We start from the raw sequence: 23,504 nt of genomic DNA, 5'->3' as shown, positions 1-23,504 counted from the left end.
TGTGGCAGGTGACGTGGCAAGTGGACAATCCACAACTTGTGGCAGGTGACATGGCCAAATGATTTGGCAAGTGGATAATCCACAACTTGTGGCAGGTGACGTGGCCAGGTGACATGGCCAGGTGACGTGGCAGGTGGACAATCCACAACTTGTGGCAGGTGACGTGGCCAGGTGACATGGCCAGGTGACGTGGCAGGTGGACAATCCACAACTTGTGGCAGGTGTCGTGGCCAGTTGACGTGGCAGGTAATGTGGCCAGTGGACAATCCACAACTTGTGGCCAGGTGACGTGGCAAGTGACTTGGCCAGGTGACATGGCAAGTGGACAATCCACAAATTGTGGCAAGTGACGTGGCCAGGTGATATGGCCAGTGGACAATCCACAACTTGTGGCAGGTGGCATGGCCCGGTGACGTGGCAGGTGACGTGGCAAGTGGACAATTCATAACTTGTGGCAGGTGACGTGGCAAGTGGACAATCCGCAGCTTGTGGCAGGTGATGTGGCAAGTGACACGGTAAATACAAGTACACTGCTGCTCTCTCAGCTGCTACTCACTCTGGTCTCACAAAATGTCTGAAATGGTTAAATAATACTGTTTTTTGAGCTTAGGGAGGGTCTTATGATGTTTTTTAACTAAATGCTTATAAACGCAAACGCGGCAAAATGGGCGTTTTTAGCCTTTAAAAACGTGCGTTCAGCAGACTTTGCATCAGCGTCCCGTGTGCATGGGGCCCTAGGCTCCTAGAGGGTAGGGACTGATGTCAATGTACAATGTATGTGCAAAGCACTGCATATATTGACGGCGCTACCAAATAATAATAATAATAATAATAATAATATCATCAAATATAAAATGCCAGAATAAACAAAAAAGGAAGACATATGGGCACATAAACCCATTGTGGTCTAGATCTGTAAAAGGAAGAACACTTGTATAAATCCCTAACCACTAATAATAAAATTCTATGAAAAACCATTAAAGTTCATTATATTACATACAAAAACATAAAAGCCCATAAGGTATAAAAGACTACAGAACATAACATTTTAATTAATCGTGCGGCCCCCATCATCACTGAACTATGGATGAGAAGGTTTAAAAAGGCATAATGAAGTCATGACACATGCGTTGAGATAGAGCAGACATTATAGCACTTGCACTGAGATTAAACAGCACTCCAGAATATTAGTAATGCTGGAATAAAGCCTAAATTATTGGTATATAATATATGAATTTTGTATCATGGGGGGGTTATTTACAAAAGGCATCCACTTTGCACCACAAGGGCAAACTACAAGTGCAAAGTGCACTTAAAATTGCACTGAAAGTGCACTTGGAAGTGAAGTAGGGGTAGATCTGAAATGAAGGGAAGCTCAGCTGATTTTATAATCCAATCATGTGCAGGCCAAAACTCACTTTTTTTATTTTCCTTGCATGTCCCCCTCGGATCTACAGCTAATGCACTTCCAAGTGCACTTGTAGTGCAAAGTGGATTTGCCTTTAGTAAATAACCCCCATGGTTTAAAAAAATGTCCCACTTAAAGTGGAGGTCCACGCAAAAAGTGAACCTCCGCTTTTCAGAACTCTCCCCCCTCCGGTGTCACATTTGGCATACAGGTATTTGCACCCACTATATGTGATGTACACTACATAGGATTTACTGTATGCTCAGATCAGCAGATAATAATAGCAGTTCTAAACTAAATGACTCAATGTCCCGTTATTCCATACTCACCAAGACTTCTCAATAAAAAATAGGCAGAGAGGGAATGCTGGAACTTCCACAAGGCCAGACAACGCCACATTCAAATAGAGATTGCCTTTTAGATCCCCAGCGTTTAAGGTCAAGCCATAATACACCAGACTGCAGACATACCTTGAAAAAACACATCATTATTGCTGTTGAAAGGTTTACAGATTTCAAGGGCTGCTTTCATGAAAGCCAATTTATCAGGAAGGCACTCAAACAATAAAGAATGGATGGGGTGAAAATAATGCTGTTTCTTCTTCTGTTACCTAGGAAGTCCCTGATCTATTAGTAACATGTTCCCCCAACATCAAACAGGGAAAATAAAAAAGTATTTAAAAACACATTATATAGCATGTAATTTTTTAAAACGCATAAGTTGTATACTGGATAAATTAAAAGCATGCATTAAAAAATATCTACATATGATCACTGAGAAAAACACATAGGCCCGGATTCACATACATTGGCGCATATTTATGCGGGCGTAGCGTATCCAATATACGTTACGCCGACGCAGCGCACAGATGCAAGCACTGGATTCACAAAGCACTCGCTCCCACTCGCTCTTAAAGATACGCTGGGTTTCCTCGGCGTAAGCCAGCGTAGGTGGAAGTGGGTGTGAGCCATGCTAATAAGGCGTTGCCCCATGCAAATGATGGATTGAGTGTCAAAGATACGAATAACTTACGGCGCATGCGCCGTCCCGAGGACGCCTCCCAGTGCGCATGCGCAGAATCACGTCGGAAATACTCCCTAAGATACGACGGATCACTGCCTACGACATGAACAAACCTACGCCTAGCCCTATTCACGTACTACGTAAGCGACAAAAGATACGACGGCTTGTGTTCCCTGGTCCATATCTTTGCATGAGTTGCGCCTCCTATATGGGGAATAACTTTACGCCGGACGTACGACTTAACGCAAAACGCGTATATTATGCGCCGGGCGCAACTACGTTCCTGAATCGGCGTATCTCCCTCATTTGCATATGAAAATCTATGGGAGTGGCAAATGTGAACAGCGTAAATATGCGCCCACGATACGACGGAGTTGGAAAGTTACGTCGGTCGGATAAGGCCTATTTTCAGGCGTATCTCAGTTTATGGGCACGGCGCATAGATACGACGGCGCATACTTACACTTACGCGGCGTATCTGGAGAAACGTCGGCGTAAGTGCTTTGTGAATCCGGACCATAATGTAACACTAGGATTTGTCAGCCTAGCTAAAAGAGGAACTCCAGGAATAAACACAACTTTATAAACTCTTAGCTGTAAAAGAAAAAAAAAAGTTACCTCTTGACAGGTTTGTTAAATTGTAAATAGAATTACATACAATTTGCATATGCCAGAAAGGAACACGTTTCTCAACATTTACACACATGCAAATCGGTCCAGCAAAATCCAAATCATAAAACAATGCACTGGGAGCGCTCAAAATGGTCAGCTTTAATTCATATGCTTTAACAGTTTTTTCAAAAATAAAAAAAATAAATTGAAGTAGCTGCTTAATCACTTCAACCCTGGAAGGATTTGAACCCTTAATGACCAGGGCACCTTTTTCAATTTGGCACTGTTCGGTAGTTGTTCGGTCATGCATAGAGCTTTCTTTTGTTGGTATTTTATCACCTCTGGGATTTTTATTTTTTTGCGATTTAAATGAAAAAAATAAAACGACAGAAAATGTTGAATGAAAATTATGGGTCAGATTCACGTAGAACTTCGGCGGCGTAACATATCCCATTTACGTTACACCGCCGCAAGTTTTCAGAGCAAGTGCTTGATTCACAAAGCACTTGCCTGTAAACTTGCGGCGGCGTAACGTAAATCCGTCCGGCGCAAGCCCGCCTAATTCAAATGGGGCGTGTATCATTTAAATTAGGTGCGTTCCCGTGCCGAGCGTACTGCGCATGCTCCGTTTTGTAATTTCCCACCGTGCTTTGCGCGAAATGACGTCGCACTGACGTCATTTTTTGAACGGCGACGTGCGTTACGTCCTTTCCTATTCCCGTACGACTTACGCAAAAAAAATAAAAAATTCAAAATTCGACGCGGGAACGACGGCCATACTTTAACAGGGCTAGTCTAAATATAAGCCATTAAAATAGCATGCGTAACTTTACGACGGGAAAAGCCGACGTAAGAGAATGCAACGAGCGCGCGTAGCTTCGTGGATCGCCGTAAACAGCTAATTAGCATACCCGACGCGGAAAACGACGCAAACTCCACCCAGCGGGCGCCGAAGTATTGCATCCTAAGATCCGAAGGCGTACGAAGCCGTACGCCTGTCGGATCTTAGCCAAATGCCGTCGTATCTTTGTTTGAGAATTCAAAATAAAGATACGACGCGGCAAATTTGAAAGTACGCCAGAGTATCAGTAGATACGCCGGCATACTCTCACTGTGAATCTGGCCCTATATTTTCTACTTCTTCTTAGAAAAAAAATACAATAAACTCAATTTTAGTCATACTTTTAGGGCAAAATGTATTCAGCCACAGGTCTTGGGGAATTTATTTTCAATAAGTGTATATTTATTGGTTTGCGCAAAAGTTATGGTACATGTTATGAAATTTACGCAGCTTTCAGTTTATGGCTACCTATCTCATTTATTGAGGTGCTAAAATGGCAGGGCAGTACACCCCCCCCCCCCCCCAAATGAGCCCATTTTGGAAAGTAGATAACCCCAAGAAAATTTCTAATACCCTGTACACACGATCAGTTCATCCGATGAAAATGGTCCGATGGACCGTTTTCATCGGACGAACCGATCGTGTGTGGGCCCCATCAATTTTTTTTCCCCCCATCGGTGAAAAAAAATAGAACCTGTTTTAAAATTTTCTGATGGTTAAAAAAAACGATCGTCTGTGGGGAAATCCATCGGTCAAAAATCCACGCATGCTCAGAATCAAGTCGACGCATGCTCGGATACATTGAACTTAATTTTTCTCTGCACGTCGTTGTGTTTTACGTCACCGCGTTTGACACGATCGGATTTTTAACTGATGGTGTGTAGGCAAGACTGATGAAAGTCAGCTTCATCCGATATCTGATGAAAAAAATCCATCAGTCCGTTTTCATCGGATGAACCGATCGTGTGTACGTGGCATAAGAGGCATGTTAAGGACATTAAATTTTTTTTTTTGTCACACGTGACAAATGACAAAAAACAATATATAACATTTTTACACAAAGTTGTCACTGAAATGGTATATTGCTCACACATACCATGGGTATACAGTTTTTTTTTTAAAAAGTGAGTACACCCCTCACATTTTTATAAATATTTTATTATATCTTTTCATGTGACAACACTGAAGGAATGATACTTTGCTACAAAGTAACTTAGTGAGTGTTCAGCTTGCTGTCCTCTCAAAATAACTCAACAGCCATTAATGTTTAAATTGCTGGCAACAAAAGTGAGTACACCTCTAAGTGAAAATGTCAGAATTGGGCCCTATTATTTCCCTCCCCGGTGTCATGTGACTCATTAGTGTTTCAAGATCTCAGGTGTGAATGGGGAGCAGGTGTGTTAAATTTGGTGTTATCGCTCTCAATCTTGAATACTGGTCATTGGATGTTCAACATGGTACCTTATGGCAAAGAACTCTCTGAGTATCTGAAAAAAAGAATTGTTGCTCTACATAAAGATGGCTAGGCTATAAGAAGATTGTCAAGACACTGAAACTGAGCTGCAGCATGGTTGCCAAGACCATACAGTTTAACAGGACATGTTTTTTACTCAGGACAGGCCTCGCAATAGTTGACCAAAGAAGTTACTTACATATACCCACTGAAGAGACTAGTGTAAGGGGATACACTAAGATGAAACAACATAAGTTGTACCTAGTTATCTGCAGCCCTCTCTTCTTTACAGCCTCCTAAAGCTGGGTATACACAGGAAGTTTTATTTTCGTTCAACCCAGCAGGTTGAATCACAGATCACTGTATTAACATGCCTGTTGTTAGTGTGGCGATCTCCCCGCTGCCCCATCCCACCAGATTACAGTGATCAGCACTCGCAGCCACTGTCTGCAAGCACTGATTGGATGCTATTTTTAACAGCATGGTCTCACGACCGGCTTCTGTCGGACATTGATCGATACACACAGGCTCAAAGTCGGCTGGTATCTACCAAACCGTTTTCACCCATTTTTGGGCACATGTTTGCTTAAAGTGCACACATTAAAGGCTTCATAGCAGTGGAAGGGGAAATCAGAGAGAAATTACGCTCAGTGCTTTGGATGGAGGCATGTAAACACATAGAATGATATGCATTTTTATTTTCAAAAGTTTACAACTACTTTAAAAAGTGTTAGCTGGAGTTACACTTTACATTGTATTTTTGCTTACTTAGAGATTTAAATGATTTCACACAAGATTTACAAATTTTTCTAAGTTGATCGATTGGAAAAATGCATGAATTCTCACTCAGACCGCCCGAGCGTTAGCATCTCTTTACCGGCGCTGTCCTGGCGGGAGTGGGGCGCTTTTAACCCCAAAGAAGGGGTTAACAAGCGGTTAAAAGCGACTGAAAAGCGGCACTGCCGAAGCACCCCTGCCATTTGATTTCACCCCACCCCAAATATGCTGCTTGCAGGGCTTTTTTTTTCGGTCCTGCAAGCGCACCATCTCAGTGTGAAAGCACTCAGGCTTTCACACTGGGGAGGCTTGAGAGACGCTTTCCATGTGCCATTTTTAGCACTAAACCGCATGAAAAGTGCCTTTAGTGTGAAAGGGGTCTAACTGATGTATAAATCCTGTATGAAAACATTTAAAAGTGATACTAAACATAGAAGTGTTAATTTCCCTGTTCTTTGGCATCTGCAGAGACACATTTCTGGGAGGGACTTCTGTTACTGCAGTATGAGTCTGTCTGCACAGCCCTGATTGGTGCTCTGCCAGTTACACAACTAAAAACAAGTTTCAAAACAGCAATTCAAATTAAATGATAAAATATCAAAAAAATGTTTTACAACTCTCTAAATTTTTTTATTGAACATCGAAAAAAAAATCAAGTATATTTTCTGTGCATGAATATGGTGTAGGCAGGGTCAAAAATTATTGACACTAGCTTTCATTTTGCTCAGACAGCATCTGTTTACTTTTTCTTTACAGGTTTTTCTTTACATTCTTTTTTACTTTACAGGTATCAATAATTACATTTGATAAATTTAATACAGATTTATATTAAAACTAAGCTTTTTTGTGAGTTTCTTAGTGAATGTAATTAATCAGCATAGTATATCCCACCCCTACAGTGTTTAGCAATAGGAGGACATGGAGGAGTAGGGATAAAGGAAGTGTCATATACCAATGTTTATACGTCCACATGTGTGGCTCTATACCAGGGGTCTCCAAAATGTGGCCCGAGGGCCAGCTGCGGCCCTTTGCTAGCCTTTATCCAGCCCTCAGGGCTTTATTCCTCCCACTGATATAAGGCACTGTTCTTCCCACTGACTCCAACAAGGGGGCAGTTTTTCTTCCACAGATACCAATGATGAGATACAATTACTCCTACTAATAGGGGCACTACTCCTTATCCTACTGATCGCAAACTATGAGGCCAAATTTATTCTCACCAATGCTGGGCCCGGGGCTTTTTCTGCCCCCGCTGGCCACAATCCGGCCCTCCTAAAGGCTGAAGAACAATAAACTGGCCTTTTGTTTGAAAAGTTTGGAGACCCCTGCTCTATACTCATGTAGACTGCATAGATAAGAAAAAGGAAGAAATTAAGAACTTAGAAGGAAACTGAAACTAGAGCATGCACAGTAGATGACAATAGTTATACAGTGGTGTACACAATCTCAGGTTGAAGAGGAGACACAGATAAGATGGGAGGAGAAACTGAAGGCAGGATCAGCCAAGTATATTTCACTCTACACAAAAAAAATGGTTTAGTAGTTTTGTGAGTATGCACTCTGGTATATAGCATGTAATGTGAGTTTTTCATAGTCTGAGTTTAACAAACTTGAATTCCTTCTAAAACACAATTTCTATCCTGAAATTTTTCCACGGGGTGAAAATGCTGCTGTGCCATGTCTACAGAACAAGTTGTTACTTGGTTAACCACATGCTAACTGCCTTCTGTAGATTTACTGCTACAGGGCGGCTCGGCTGTGCAGAATCACATAAATATATGTGATTTGCATTTTCCATGCACGCCCCCCTGGCTGTGCGGTCATTCGCTACAGCACAAGCCGAACAGCGGGTCCCAGCCAATGATCGGTTGATCAGTCCTCTTGTTTTTGTCCTCGTCTCGTACGTTTCACTGTCTGGGGTTGTAAATCTGTATATTCGATTTTCCCCTTTGGGCCGTTTTGTTTTTTTCACTTTTTTTGGGGCCCGGTACCTCCCCCTGGTCCCCTCCTTGATCTAAAAAAATATTTTTTTCGGTAGATCAGGTTCACTTTCTGACGATGTATATGCTGATGGATTGGCTTTGGGTTTAGAGCCCCGCCCTTTACGTGATCTACTTCGTCCTCTCTGTACAGTAGGATCAAAAATGTATTCTTTCTCCCAATCTGCTAGATTTTGTCTAAATCTTTCCTGTTTATTTATTTTCAGTGTCTTTTGTGTTCTCTCAACCTCTTTTTTTAGCAGGTCATTACTCTTTTCAAAGTTGGCATCAGTTTTAAATGGTTCTAATGCACGCACACTATTGTCAATTTCTATTTTGATTTCTTCCAATTGGAGAAGTTCCTCATCAACAATCATTTGTAGAGTCTCTAATCCTCGAGCCAGACATCTCTTTTTCCACAGTTCCAAGAAGCGTGGAGTATGTAGGTGGCCGGCAGGGATTATTCGTTCTCAAAAGCCCTGTACACACGATCGGTTTTGTCTGATGAAAACGGAACAATGAACCATTTTCATCAGACAAACCAATCGTGTGTGGGCCCCATCGGTTTGTTTTCCATCGGTGAAAAAAAATAGAACAAGTTTTAAAATTTTCCTATGGATAAAAAAACGATAGAAAAAAAACGATTGTCTGTGTGGAAGTCCATCGGTCAAAAATCCACGCATGCTCAGAATCAAGTCGATGCATGCTGGGAAGCATTGAACTTAATTTTTCTCAGCACGTTGTAGTGTTTTACGCCACCGCATTGGACACGGTCGGATTTTTGACTGATGGTGTGTAGGCAAAACTGATGAAAGTCAGCTTCATCAGATATCCGACAAAAAAATCCATCGGATTAGATTCCATCAGATATCCGATCATGTGTACAGGGCTTAAGACCCCTCGGGATGATTTTATGTTCTATATGGGATGTGAGAGATGAAATATCCCATTTACGGTTTAAGTATTTAATAGTGATTTTATGATTTTAGAAAAGTTTTTTCAAAAGTTTTTTCAAAGAGTCATCACTCTCCTCAGACACCAAGTGGTCACACGAGAATGCTGAGCTGATCTCCTGTTCAATTCCCTCATCTAAGAGGTATGCTATAATCAGTGATCCTAGCTAGGGTTAAATTCCATATATATGTATGGCAATTGATGCCTTAAAGGGGTTGTAAAGGAAAACATTTTTTTTCATAATAAGCATCCTTTACCTGCAGACATTCCTCTTTTCACTTCTTCATTGTTCGTTTTTGCTCAGAAGTTGCTCTATTTCTTCTCTGTTCACTTCCTGCTTGTCTGATTTTACTGACCACCGTGATGGGAGGCTTTACTGCGGTGGTCAGTAACGTGCTCACCCCCTCCTGGGAACTAGATCTGTGTGGCAGGACGCTCTCTACGTGTTAGAGACTTCAAGGAGGTGTGAATTACTGGGCGTGCCGCAATTCATATGAACGATGCAAACCAGGAAGTGAATGAGAGAACAGAAACTAGAACGCCGGAGGTGATATTGATGAAGGAATTTAATAGCTATTTACTCGTTTTTTAACAGAATCATTACACTATTCTGTCTGTCTACCTTGCAGACATTAATTTTAAGCAAATTTTTTTTTTCCTTTAGTGACCCTTTAAGGAAACAAAAATAGAACCACAGTACTTACTTATTGTGCATAATGAAGCCAAGGAAAGATTGACAAATCTCCAAAAGGCATCAAATTACAGAATAGACATTCTTATAATATGTCAAAAAAAGTTAGATTTTATTTCCATCATTTACACTTTCAAAATTACAGAAAACAAAAAAAGGCATCTGCAAAAGTTTGGGCACCCTGCAGAATTTATAGCATGCACTGCCCCCTTTGCAAAGCTGAGACCTGCCAGTGTCATGGATTGTTCTCAATCATCGTATGGGAAGACCAGGTGATGTCAATCTCAAAGGTTTTAAATGCCTGGACTCATTTGACCTTGCCCCAACAATCAGCACCATGGGTTCTTCTAAGCAGTTGTCTAGAAAACAAACTGAAAATAGTTGACGCTCACAAAGCTGGAGAAGGCTATAAGAAGATAGCAAAGAGTTTTCAGATGTCAATATCCTCTGTTCGGAATGTAATTAAGAAATGGCAGTCATCAAGAACAGTGGAAGTTAAAGCAAGATCTGGAAGACCAAGAAACATATCAGACAGAACAGTTTGCAGGATTGTGAGAAAAGCAATTCAAAACCCACATTTGACTGCACAATCCCTCCAGAAAGATCTGGGAGACACTGGAGTTGTGGTACACTATTCCACTATAAAGAGATACTTGTACAAATATGGTCTTCATGGAAGACTCATCAGAAGAAAACATCTTCTACGTCCTCACCACAAAAATCAGCGTTTGAACTTTGCAAATGAACATATAGACAAGCCTGATGCATTTTGGAAACAAGTTTTGTGGACTGATGAGGTTAAAAATATAACTTTTTGCCCGGAATGAGCAAAGGTACTGTAACGCTACCCCCGCAGGAGCCGCTGGTTGTTTGTGGGATCGGCGTATTGAGTTACCTTGCAGGGTGTCTAGGGGTGAAACTAGCGAGTTGAGGCATTGAGCGAAGGTCCAGTCATCAATTGGGTTTTCTTTAATGCTTTATTCCAAGGCCCAACATGGCCAACATCAACATAAGACAAGACAGGAAAGGTTGATGAAGCATGAGAACAACTTTAGTATCAGGCCTTGGATATGAAGAAGAGCAGTCCTGCTCTTAGTAATAATAAGATCAGTTCGTCGCCACTCTAGCCACAGTGGGTAAAGTGCCCCCGAACAGACCTCTGCCACAAGCCTGGCAGCCGAAGTGTCACTTGCAAATCGCTGGGAGGAACAGACCTCTGCCACAGGCCTGACTCTGGACCTCTGCCACAGGCCTAGCGATTTAGGGTGCAATAATTGGATTGAGCGAATTCTCCCAGTAAATTCAGTTAAAGCCACCAGTTGACAGCTGCAATATACCTGTCAGTATCGTGGTGACCAGATCCCCGATGGTTCGTTCAGGCCTCCTGAATAACCTCTCTCCGGGTTCTCCCTGAGCCGATTCCCCACCGCACAGCTCTCAGCTTAGGATCCTCTTAGCAAAGGTTGGGACCCAGCAAGTCACTGGGGCCCCTTTCCGCATCAGGATGGAGCTCCGCATGGTGCGCAACTCCGGCCAGGTAGGCTATGGTGGCGGGGTCCATAGATGTGCGCACCCTGAAGGTGGATGCCGCACCTGGAACTCGGACCCGGCGAAAAGGACCTAGAATCAATGGCGTCTGCCCAGATATACCCTTCCCCAGCACGCCCAGCGAGGAAAAACTCCTCTAATTGGCTGCTGGGCAAAAGTGGCTCTGCCAGAACCCCTCTAGCGCCAACTGCCGCCCAGAGGTGGAAACGCACCCCTGAAACGCAGACCGACCTACAAGCTAGTTCTGAAAGGACAGCAGCCCTGCAATTTAACAAATTGTGAATGGGAGCAAAATAACTCTCCCATTCCCCACTAACTTTAGCGTAGTGCCCATACTGAAAGTAAGGGGGCGCTACAGTAAGTTTGGAGAAGGGCACAGAATTTAATGAAAAGAACCTCTGTCCAACTGTTAAGCATAGGGGTGGATCAATCATGCTTTGGGGTTGTATTGCAGCCAGTGGCACAGGGAACATTTCACGAGTAGAAGGAAAAATGGATTCAATAAAATTTCAGCAAATTTTGGATGGTAACTTGATGCCATCTGTGAAAAAGCTGAAGTTAAAGAGAGGATGGCTTCTACAAATGGATAATGATCCTAAACACACCTCAAAATCCACGGGGGATTACATCAAGAGGCGTAAACTGAAGGTTTTGCCATGGCCTTCACAATCTCCTGACCTCAACATAATTGAAAATCTATGGATAGACCTTAAAAAGAGCAGTGCGTGACAGACAGCCCAGAAATCTCAAAGAACTGGAAGACTTTTGTAAGGAAGAATTGGCAAAGATACCTTAAACAAGAATTGAAAGACTCTTGGCTGGCTACAAAAAGCATTTACAAGCTGTGATACTTGCCAAAATAAGTGGCAGTACAAAATTAACTCTGCAGGGTGCCCAAACTTTTGCAGATGCCATTTTTTTGTTTTCTGTGATTTTGAAAGTGTAAATGATGGAAATAAAATCTAACTTTTTTTTACATATTATAAGAATGTCTAATCTGTAATTTGATGCCTTTTGGAGATTTGTCCATCTTTCCTTGGCTTTGTTATGCACATTAATACAATTTTTTACCTGGGGTGCCCAAACTTTCGATCCCCACTGTAGATCAAAACCAGTTGCAGTTCACTATTGCTCCATGGATCGTCCTCCAAGGGTTATCATTAGTACAAAGACAGTGTACAGCCATGGCCAAAAGTTTTGAGAATTGGATCTTTTTGTCAGATGTTACTATGATGTTACTATGGTATACTGAAGTGCTACAACCATTTCATTAGTGTCAAAAATAGGATTTTATGCTCACCGTAAAATCTCTTTCTCCGAGTTCATGGACGGACACAGCCTTAATCTTGACTTAGTGGGTATTAGTATTCCTATTGGAGTTGCCTAGGCAGAAACTTATATAAAAGGTTAACTTATCATACACACCCTATAGCTCCGCCCAGGGGGCGGGCCCTCTGGGTATAACCCCTCTCTCTGCATCTTGCAGATCAGTTCATCAAAAAGTAGTACAAACATAAAAAGGAGGGGAGGGTGCTGTGTCCGTTCATGAACTCTGAGAAAGAGATTTTACGGTGAGCATAAAATCCTATTTTCTCTTTCGTTCATGGACGGACACAGCCTTAATTTTGACTCAGTGGGACGTCCCAAGGCAGTGTCAAAAAATGAGGGGTGGAAACAGCAAAAAAATTAAACTTCACCCCAAAACAGAGCTCCTCCACTGAGGAGTTGTAACTCTAAACATCCGCCTGTAAAACTTTGCGGCCGAAGACGCATCCGAAGATGCACTCACATCAACTTGTAAAGTTTAGTGAAAGTGTGACCGAGCGACCAGGTCGCCGCCTTACACACCTGGGAAACAGACACTAGATGTCAGAAAACCCAAGAGGCACCATTGCGCTGGTCGAATGCATCGTGATAGGGAGGCGCCGGACCCTTTATGGCGTAAGCCTGATCAGGATCTGTTGGGTCCACCTCGAAATGGTGGCCGATGAGACAGCTGGGCCCTTCTTGGGACCAGCCACCGAAACAAACAGTGAGTCTGAACTCCGGGACGGAGCAGTAACAGACAAGTATCTTCTCGGAGCTCGGACAGCGTCCGAGGAATGCCACGTCGTCTTCTTAGGATTCGACGGATGAGGACACAAGTATGGCAGTACAACGTCTTCCTTGAGATGGAAGGTCGAAATGACCTTAGGAAGAAAAAAGGCTGTGGATGCAGCACCACCTTATCCTTGTGGAAGATCAATAGGGAGCGGCCGGGAGACGCGGTACAGCCCCCCCTTGGCTCCATGTGAGCAACACCTCCAGCGCTGGGCGACTACAAGAAAATGGCCGCCGTAGTGCATATAGACCCCAGAAATATGGCCGCCGAGCTCTGAGTAGAGGCCAACAGTGTGGCTACAAGAAAATGGCAGCCAGGTATACAAACAATCCAGCATGGTCACAGAAAAAATGGTCGCCAGACACACGGCAGCAGAATCTCTTATGCAGCTCTCTACATTGAAAGAGGGAAGCAGCAGCTGACAACATGGACACAAGTAAGCAATATCTATGCACTTATACTTTATATTGGTTCTCAGGTGGAGCTCCCCAGGGCAACCCCCACCTCAGCAGTCTAGGGAGGAGGGAAGGGGAAGGAGAGGAGAAGGGAAATATATAGAGCCCTTTACTCACCTCTCCAGGGATGCCCAGCTCTGTTTTCTTGCCGAAGCAAGGTAGTAGTACTTACCCTCCTGTGATTTTATGCTGGAGCATCCTGGACAGTGCATCTTCCGCATGGTAACGGGGATGACTGTTGGCCAGTATACTGCAACTCGGCCGGGTAGACCGGTCTTTATGCAAGCCCTGGAGCGCATAGCTCACCGGCCACCTGTAGAGCAACGGACATGTCGTGGACGACCCAGCGCGCAGCTACGGTCGGCACACGCTCGATGGCCGAAACTGGGAAGAATACAAGGATCTAGGATCCAGCCTGTCGCCCAGTCGGCAGTTGATCGCAGGAAAAAATAAAAAATCCAGAATCTTGAACTAACAGCCTTCAAGCCATGGGCCTGAAGGGAGCCATGTCTTCCCCTGAAACTAGGCAGAAAAAAAATGATCTGCGAGATGCAGAGAGAGGGGTTATACCCAGAGGGCCCGCCCCCTGGGCGGGGCTATAGGGTGTGTATGATAAGTTAACCTTTTGTATAAGTTTCTGCCTAGTCAACTCCTAACGGAGGGCTAATACCCACTAAGTCAAGATTAAGGCTGTGTCTGTCCATGAACTAAAAGAGAAAGTATTTTATTGGCAATTACATAAAGCTTATGCAAAGAGCCAATATTTGCAGTGTTGACCCTTCTTTTTCAAGACCTTTGCAATTCACCCTGGCATGTGGTCTCTCAACTTATGGGCCACATCCTGAATGATGGCAGCCCATTCTTGCATAATCAATGCTTGGAGTTTGTCGGAATTTGTTTTTTTTTTTTGTTCAGCCGCCTTGAGGATTGACCACATGTTCTCAGTGGGATTAAGGTCTGGGGACCCGTTTTGTTCCCTAAGCCATAGTTATCAATTTAGCCTTATGGCAAGGATGTTTTTGTACCATTCTTTATTCGTGGCAAAATTGGGAGTGAGCCCACTCCCTTGGCAGAAAAGCAACCACACACATGAATGGTCTCAGGATGCTTTACTGTTGGCATGACACAGGACTGATGGTAGCGCTCACCTTTTCTTCCCTGGACAATGTGTTTTTTCCAGATGCCCCATACAATCGGAAAGGGGATTCAGAGAAAATTACTTTACCCCAGTCCACAGCAGTTCAATCTCTGTACCTTTTGCAGAATATCAGTGTGTCCCTGGTGTTTTTCCTGGGGAGAAGTGGCTTCTTTCCTGCCCTACTCGACACCAGGCCATCCTCCAAAAGTCTTTGTATCACTGTGCATGCCGATGTACTCACACCTGCCTGCTGTCATTCCTAAACAAACTCTCTACTGGTGATGCCTCAATCCCGCAGCTGAATCAACTGTAGGAGACAGGCCTGCCACTTGCTGGACTTTCTTGGGCAACTGAAGCCTCTTTAGGCCTCGTACACACGGACGGACAGTCCACTGAAAACGGTCCGCCCGGAGATTTCTGTCTGATGGTTGTACACACCATCAGACAGAAATCCGCGCGTAAACAATACGCGGGGATGTGGCCGCGCCGTCGCCACGACGATGACGCGGCGACGTGGGCGGCCATGGAAGTTCAAAGCTTCCACGCATGCGTCGAATCAGTACGACGCATGCGAGGGATGGCGGCCGATCGGACGTGTCCGGTGAGTCTGTACAGACGACCGAACACGTCCGACGGACAGTTTTCCAGCGGACAGGTTTCTTAGCATGCTAAGAAATTTTTGTCCGCTGGAAACTGTCCGATCCGCCGGACAATTGTCCGGTCGGGCCTACACACGACCGAACATGTCTGCTGAAACTGGTCCGTCGGACCAGTTTCAGCGGACAGATCCGGTCGTGTGTACGGGGCCTTACAAATGCAGTGGAAATGTTTTTTATAGGATTAAGTTCATTTTCATGGCAAAGAGGGACTTGGCAATTTGCAAATACTCCAGAATGTTATGAAGTGATCAGATGAATTGCAGTTCATTGCAATCATAAAAACTGGGGGAGAAGACTTTGTGAAAATTAATATTTGTGTCATTCTCAAAACTTTTGGCCACGGCTGTATATTATTAGCACTGATCACTGTATTAGTATCACTGGTGATGTCAGTGTCAGTTAATTTGTTTACCCCCCAGCGTCAGTTAGTCAGATTGTCCACAGCACAACTGCAGTCCCATTATAAGTAGTTGATCACCGCCATTAGTAGCTTAAAAATAAATGAAAACTCCAGTATACATCCCATCGTTAGTAGACACTAACTTTCATGCAAACCATGATACATACATTTTGGCCTAAATTTATAAAAAAAATATAAAAAATTATTGGATATGTTTTATATCAGCAAGTAAAAAAGATATTTTTTTTTTTACATTTTTGGTCTTTTTTCATTTAAATCGCAAAAAAGAAAAAACCCAGTGGTGATACCACTAAAAGAAAGCTCCGTTTGTAGGAAAAAAAGGTGTGGTCATGAAGGGGGTAAAATCTTTTGGTGCTGAAGTGGTTAAAGTAGTCAAATATAATGGATCTATAGGTTGTCAAACTAGGTTACATAAATCATACAGTATGTCATTTTTTATTTTGCCCTTAAATGTTAACCTATTAATTCCTGGAGCCATTGAGTACACCACAGTAATCTTACTCCAAGTGCTCCAACTATAGTTGACCTTTCGTTAACATAACAGATGCATAACAGATGCATGGATAAATAAAAATACCCTCTGTAAGAGAGTTAATGTCACTGCACTTGTATAATGCCACAGGAAATTTAAATGAATCCCATTTCTTCAAGGCATACTGAAAATTATAATTCAAAAAGACTATTGATAGTCAGCCACTTTCCTGTAAAAAAGAGAATGGAGGATTGGGGCTGCTTAGCTCACACTTCAAAAGCAGTCATGAAGGGGGGCAGTCATCAAATGATCAATGACAACTTAATTATTAATACAATAGAAAAAAAGTAAGTTTCCCTCTCTCCAGTTTTAAGATCATCAGTGACATCATTGATCTTGTACAAGTCTGATTTTTTTATTGTTCTGTCTAGTTCAAACATGCACCCAAAGGTTCTGTGGTTTAACTTTTCTGGGCATGTTACTTCTTTACCACTTTCTATTTACAAATACATGGAACATTTTCTTCTGATTTGGTCCCTAGTGCTGTAGTTTTTTTCCTCTACCTCTTGAAATCTGCAGCTTGTATGGCAATTTTCTGCTCTGACAAAATTATTAAAAATGCATTCAAATTGTTTTTGTTACTTGAATGCCCTCCTTCAGAGCTCACATTATATCTGGAATAAGAATTGTTCACAAGTTATTATGATTAAAGGATTACCAGCTCCAGGCTAAAAGCAAAGATGTAAAACGCATCTTAAATATAAAGACAACTCTTCAGAGATAAATCTTGTCGTTCTAAATTATGCGACTTGACGATTCACAAGACGCAGCACATACTCGGTGTACTTTTCTTCTGCAGAGTAATTGTCATCATAATGAGTACTTTGATGAAGAGCCATTTGAAAGAAAATGTTGGTGACAGCTGAGATGGAGGCTTCCATTCGGCAGCACTCTGTGTCATTGTCCCCGCTGCCCTAATATGCCAACATGCTGATCTGCCACATTTGATCTTCCAATGGCGTCTCAAACCAGGTTTACTCTAAATTCTCAACACTCAATGCACATACTTTAAAACAATGCATATTACGAAAAAGTACAATTCTCTTGAAATAACTTCCTTAAAAAATAACCTTTAAGTCACCCGAGTCTTTGTTAGTCTGTTAAAATCGCCAGTGTTGTTAAAAGCTTCTTAAAAGCAGAGATCCAGGCTTTTTATGTTTATTAAAAGTCAGCAGCTACAAAAAGTGTAGCTGCTGACTTTTATTAAACAGCCACTCACAAGGGAGCTGCGGTGGCTCAACGCGATTGGCACTGCACTGACAAGCCATTCACCTCTGCAGCTAGAGGTTCGGATCCTGGTCTCGGCTTCATGTGAATTGAGTTTGGTGGTCTCAGCCCGACTCCCGGTGGGTGTGCTATGCAAGGTAAGCCTGTGCTTAGTACGCCCACCCCCCTCCCACAAAAACCACCACACCTACACACGCACTCTAAATTGGGTTAACACACGCACTTTGACCACGCGGTCTCTAAAGAGAGGCGAAGGACTAATGGGGCTGGTTGAGTGGGCTAATCCTCTCACTCCCTTATAGGGAGTCCCTCTGCCCCGTTGGGCTTCAAAGCGGAGCAGGTAGGGCGGGCTGTGTGGGAGGACCCCCTCACACACCCGCCATTGCCACCCGGGGCATGGAGAAAGGTGGCAGATTGCCTCTGGGGGAGGCCTGCCTACTCCCAACTCCTGCAGTCCGGCTCCTCTCTCGAGTACACGCACAAAATACACTTTAAAAAAAAAAAAAAAAAAAAAAGCCACTCACCTGTCCCATGGTCCAGCGATGCGTCACTCCTCTCCCCGCACGAGTCACACTGCGCCATCGGAGTAAACAGGCGATCTTCTGTCACGTGTGCCAGGAAATCGTCTAGAGGGAGGGGCCGCCTAGGGCGGGAGGCGGCCCGTAGGCAGAAGAAGGAAGTCCCACTTCTACAAAGCCCCCACTCCCCTCCCCACCCAAAAAAAAGAATTACATGCCAAACGTGGCATGTAAGAGGGCAAGGAGTGCTTGAAGCGGAAATTCCACTTTTGGGTGGAACTCTGATTTAATTCATCATCATGCCACCGTATGTGATTTACTGTCTGCCCATACAGTGTCTACTTATTTCAAACTCTTATGACTGCACAGTGATAGCCTTATTAGACAAATTGAAGCATATATAAACCCTAAAACCAAATTGTAATATATTGCAGCTTACGAGTCCTTATGTGTCGGCGTTCTATCGAATAGTGCCGTTTGTCGGATATTGCCTCCGATGACCTGCACAGTATGTAACGTCATTCCAGCTAATCTCCCCATCATCTGGCATGATGTCAATAGTGCGCATGCGCCGATCGTTGGAGGCATTACCCGGCGATCAGCAAAGCCCTTAGGGTGAATCTAGTTGTCACATTCTGCCTTGCTCTTTCTGCACATGCAGCGAGACATCACTGATCACATCACATGCAAAATATCTGCAATATCCGACAGAACACAGCACTTTTCTGATCATCAGATAATGCCTCAGACGGTCTGCGCATGCGTAGTGTTGACGTCACGCCAAGAGATCAGCTGGAATGACATTACATCCTGTGCATGCGCAGATCGTCTAAGACATTATCCAATGAGATGTACTATTCTGAAAGAACACCGGAAGCATTCGTTTTTCTTTAAAGCTTTTTTTCCATCTCTTGGTTTGCTTCGTAAGTCTGTTGTTTTTTAATTCCTTTAACCTCTTGCTGACTGTATAACTTAGATGTACTGTATGGTGGCAAGGCGGCCTGGTAAGTGATCTGACACTTCTAGGTAGGGGGCACACACACGCTGCCAGCGACCCAGCCGCGCTGTGATTGTGCACAGCAGATGTTGATCACTGGGTGCTGACCAATTGATTACCACCAGCACCCAGCGATTGTCATCCATTTACACAGTACAGAGCTCTATGTAAACAAGGCAAAGCCCCATCCTGTCAGCAGGGAAGTAATAGATCTTCTTTCCCTGCAGGGAATAAAATCCATTACTTCCATATATATATATATATATATATATATATATATATATATATATATATATATATATATATATATATATATATATATATATATATATATTCATTGTTTTTATCAAGTTACAAAATGCAAAGTGAGTGAACAGAAGAAAAATCTAAATCAAATTAATATTTGATGTGGCTACCCTTTGGCTTCAAACCATCATCAATTTTTTTAGGTATACAGAGTTCTTGTGCACAGTTTTTTTTTTTTAAGGAACTCATCAGGTAGGTTGTTTCAAACATTTTGGAGAACTAACCACACATCTTCTGTGGATGTAGGCCACCTCAAATCCTTCTGTCTTTTCATGTAATCCCAGACAAATGAGATGTTGAGATCCAGGCTCTGTGGGAGCCAAACTATCACTTCCAGGACTCCTTGTTCTTTACGCTGAAGATAGTTCTTTGGCTGTAGACATTGGCTGTATGTTTGGGGCCATTGTCCTGCTGCAGAATACATTTGGGGTCAATCACATGCTTCCCTGATGGTATGGCATGATGGATAAGTATCTGCCTGTATTTCTCAGCATTTAGGACACCATTGATTCAAATCTCCAATTTCATTTGCAGAAATACAGCTCCAACCTTGCAAGGAGCCTCCACCGTGCTTTACTGTTCCTTGCAGACACTCATTATTGTACTGCTCCCAAGCCCTTCAGCAAACAAACTGCCTCCTGCTACAGCCAAATATTTAAACTTTTGACTCATCAGTCCAAAGCACCTGCTGCCATTTTTCTGCACCCCAGTTCCAATGTTTTGATTCATATTTGAGTCACTTAGCCTTGTTTCCACATCAGCGATATGGCTTTTTGGCCGCAATTCTTCCACAAAGACTACTTCTGGCCAGACATCTCCAGACAGTAGATGGATGTACCTGGGTTCCACTGGTATCTGCCAGTTCTGTGCTGATGGGCACTGCTGGACATCTTCCGATGTCGAAGGGAAGTAAGCATGACGTGTCTTTCATCTGCGTCTACGGTCCTTAACATTGCCAATGGAATCCTCACTCAATGCTGAGACATTCAGGCAGATATTTATCCCTCATGCCATACCATTAGGGAGGCATGAAATTGGCACCAAATTTATTCTGAATCAGGACAACGACCCCAAACATACAGCCAATATTAGGAACTATATTCAGCATAAAGAACAAGGAGTCCTTGAAATGATGGTTTGGACCCCTGAGAGCCTTGACCTCAACATCGAGTCTGTCTGGGATCACATGAAGAGATAGAAGAATTTGAAGCAGCCTACTTCCACAGAAGAGCTGTGGTTAGTTCTCCAAGATGTTTGGAACAACCTACCTGCCAAATTCCTTCAAAAACTGTGTCCAAGTGTATCTAGACGAATTGATGCTGGTTTGAAGTCAAAGGGTATATTGATTTGATTTGGATCTTTCTTCTGTTCCTTTAGCTTGCATTTTGAATATTGATAAAAATAAACAGTTACATGTTTTTGCAAGCATTTTAACTTTAAAGCATTTCTTCACACCTGCCTAAAACTTTTGCACAGTACTGTATATCTCCATTCTGACAGTAGTCATCTGTAAGGCTCCATGAACAATGGAGCTGATAAACTGCAGTTTATTGGAATTTGGGTGTTTTTTTTTTTTTAAAGCTCATAAACTCCACTCTATGTTAACCTATGTGTCCATGCACACATGGACGTTTTTCAGCTTTAAAAAGCAATGGAGTTTATGGGGTTTTTCTGAACGCCTGAAAATCGCGTTCAAAGTGCAGTTTTTGACCTCAAAACGCAGATAAACGCAAAAAATCGCTAATTAAAGCTCAAAAACATGCATTTTTTAGCGTTGTAAAACATTGAAAAAAAAAAAAAACACATAAAAACGCTAACGCTGAAAAACGCTAAAAAAACACTAACGCTATTGCAAAAAAGTTGAAAGACTCCCTGCAAAGCTACTGGGGTTTTTATAACATTATTTTAGCGTCCAGTGTGCATGAAGCCTTAGACTATAATTGTAAGCTCTCTAAAACCAACACTGGGTGCAGGAGTGCAGAAGTACATCAGTGCTCTGGCTTTTTTCCCCAGTGTAAGACCGCATTTAAAATAAACACAACTACAAAATCGGACAACTTTATACGTGTCCTAGTTCATTTTGAAGTGGTGCAGAAAAACACAAAATATTTTGCACAGCTATGGTGCTTACCAAGCCATTATGACCAACAGGTAAGCATATGGAATGCTTTGTACATAAAATGGTCCATTTATCTTGGAACATTATCATCCCTAAATTTGGTTTTAAAGTTTTGTACTTCATGTGTTTTGTTAGTTTTTTTCCCCATTTTTCATTGTAAACTTGGCTTGGAAAATCCATGCTGAGTTGCTAACCTTCTTTATTCTCAAAAGCGATGTCAATGAGACCTTGTAAATTTAATACATTTAATCAAAAAAAAACTGTCTGTCCTCTTGAGGTATGGAAGATGCTTTTACTCGAACTGTCATTCTGCCAAAATTAGAAATCAGCATATATGATCAACCAAAAATTAAAAAAACTGGACATTTTTACTAGTTAACCTTTAAGAAAGGCTGGTGAGGTAACAAGCATATTGGCGGAATTGATCTTTTTTGAATTATAGTCACTAGTTGGTAGACATAGCAACCATCTGAAGCAAATCTATTACCCACACTATCAATTAAGGCAAAGCATTACCTTGTATCTAATAGAGTTATATTTTATATGGCAGCTCAATTTCCTTTGTGTCGGGCAGGCCAGTAATCAGCATCCTAGTCACACATAAGTCCATGTTAAGGCTGCAATATGCTTTAAAAAGCTGTCCGAACATTACGCCCTTACGAATAGAGTTGCTGAGATACACTTTGCTTACTTGGTTATGTACTGTATTATATCTTCCTTGACTTGTAATCATTTAAAGTTTATGGGCTCTTCTCTTAGCATGATCTCATAGCCAGTCTCTTAAAAGGCTGATTTAAACGTAACATAATTCACAGCTTTAATCTAGCTTAGGATATAAAAGAGCGAAAAGGGAGTATCTAGCGGTCCCATTACATATTGTCAACAACGAAAGATAAGAGCCATTAATAAAACGCCCTACTTAATGCTGGTTGCGAAAAACAAGAACAAAGATAATAGCCTTCACAAAATTAAATACATGCTTTTTATTTTATTGACCCTTAAATACAGCCAATGTCTTGCAGTAACACTTCTTGTATCCATCCACCACGTCAGTTATGTCTAAGGGGTTAACATTCCAATTAACCTGCCTCTATTAAGTAGAATTACCCAGTAATGTTATAGTCATAATTAACCAGAATGAACAGGTGACGGAAAATGGCTTAAATATATCAGTAATTGGGGGTCTGTAACTCATGTATAGACCAACCTATGCCAATAGCTTAATGCATTCAGACGATGGGTTACAAGTAAAAAATAGGTGCTTTGGATTTCACTTTTATTACTACAAATGAATTGAAATGTAAAAATCTAAATTAAGAAATGTTTTTTTTTTCTGCTACAAATTAAAAGCTAAAAAAAAAAAAAAAAACAATTTCATTGATAGTGGGTTGCAGTAAATGGTTTTCCGGAAGCAAGATGATCTGCATCATTGGCGACATACGCCTAAGCCTCCTGTAATAGTAAATCAGTTCATTTTACTTGCCAGAACAATTAAATGCTTTTAGAAGAAAAAAAAAGTAATTTATGAATTAAGACAGAAGGCAGACAATTTCACAGTTAGAAAGGCGCAGGAGACCTGATACAGACAAGTACAGATAGTTTTGTTTGATGTAAAGCTTTTATGTCCATTAGACAAGCCAGCTTAGCACCTGAGCTACTGTAAATCCTGAACAAGGAAACAAAGTTATTGAAATGTCATAAATCAGAGTGCATAATACAAGAATAAGTGCAGCTTTGCTCATTCC

The 23,504-nt window shown here is 42.3% G+C and overlaps 1 protein-coding gene across 3 annotated transcripts in view; it reads right to left on the bottom strand.

Moving 5' to 3' along the window:
- LOC120947131 (solute carrier family 22 member 15-like) overlaps positions 1 to 23,504 on the bottom strand; it is a 447,489-nt gene that overhangs the window by 306,684 nt on the left and 117,301 nt on the right. For all 3 annotated transcript variants that reach the window (XM_040362147.1, XM_040362150.1, XM_040362149.1), the window contains one exon: positions 1,738 to 1,878. In XM_040362147.1, the coding sequence (XP_040218081.1) occupies positions 1,738 to 1,878 (141 nt within the window). The remainder of the gene's footprint in view (positions 1 to 1,737; positions 1,879 to 23,504) is intronic.

The sequence above is a fragment of the Rana temporaria genome, chromosome 8, assembly GCF_905171775.1.
Source record: "Rana temporaria chromosome 8, aRanTem1.1, whole genome shotgun sequence".
NCBI lineage: Eukaryota > Metazoa > Chordata > Amphibia > Anura > Ranidae > Rana > Rana temporaria.
The sequence above is the reverse complement of the archived record's forward strand: the minus strand, read 5'-3'. Positions and strand labels throughout refer to the sequence as shown.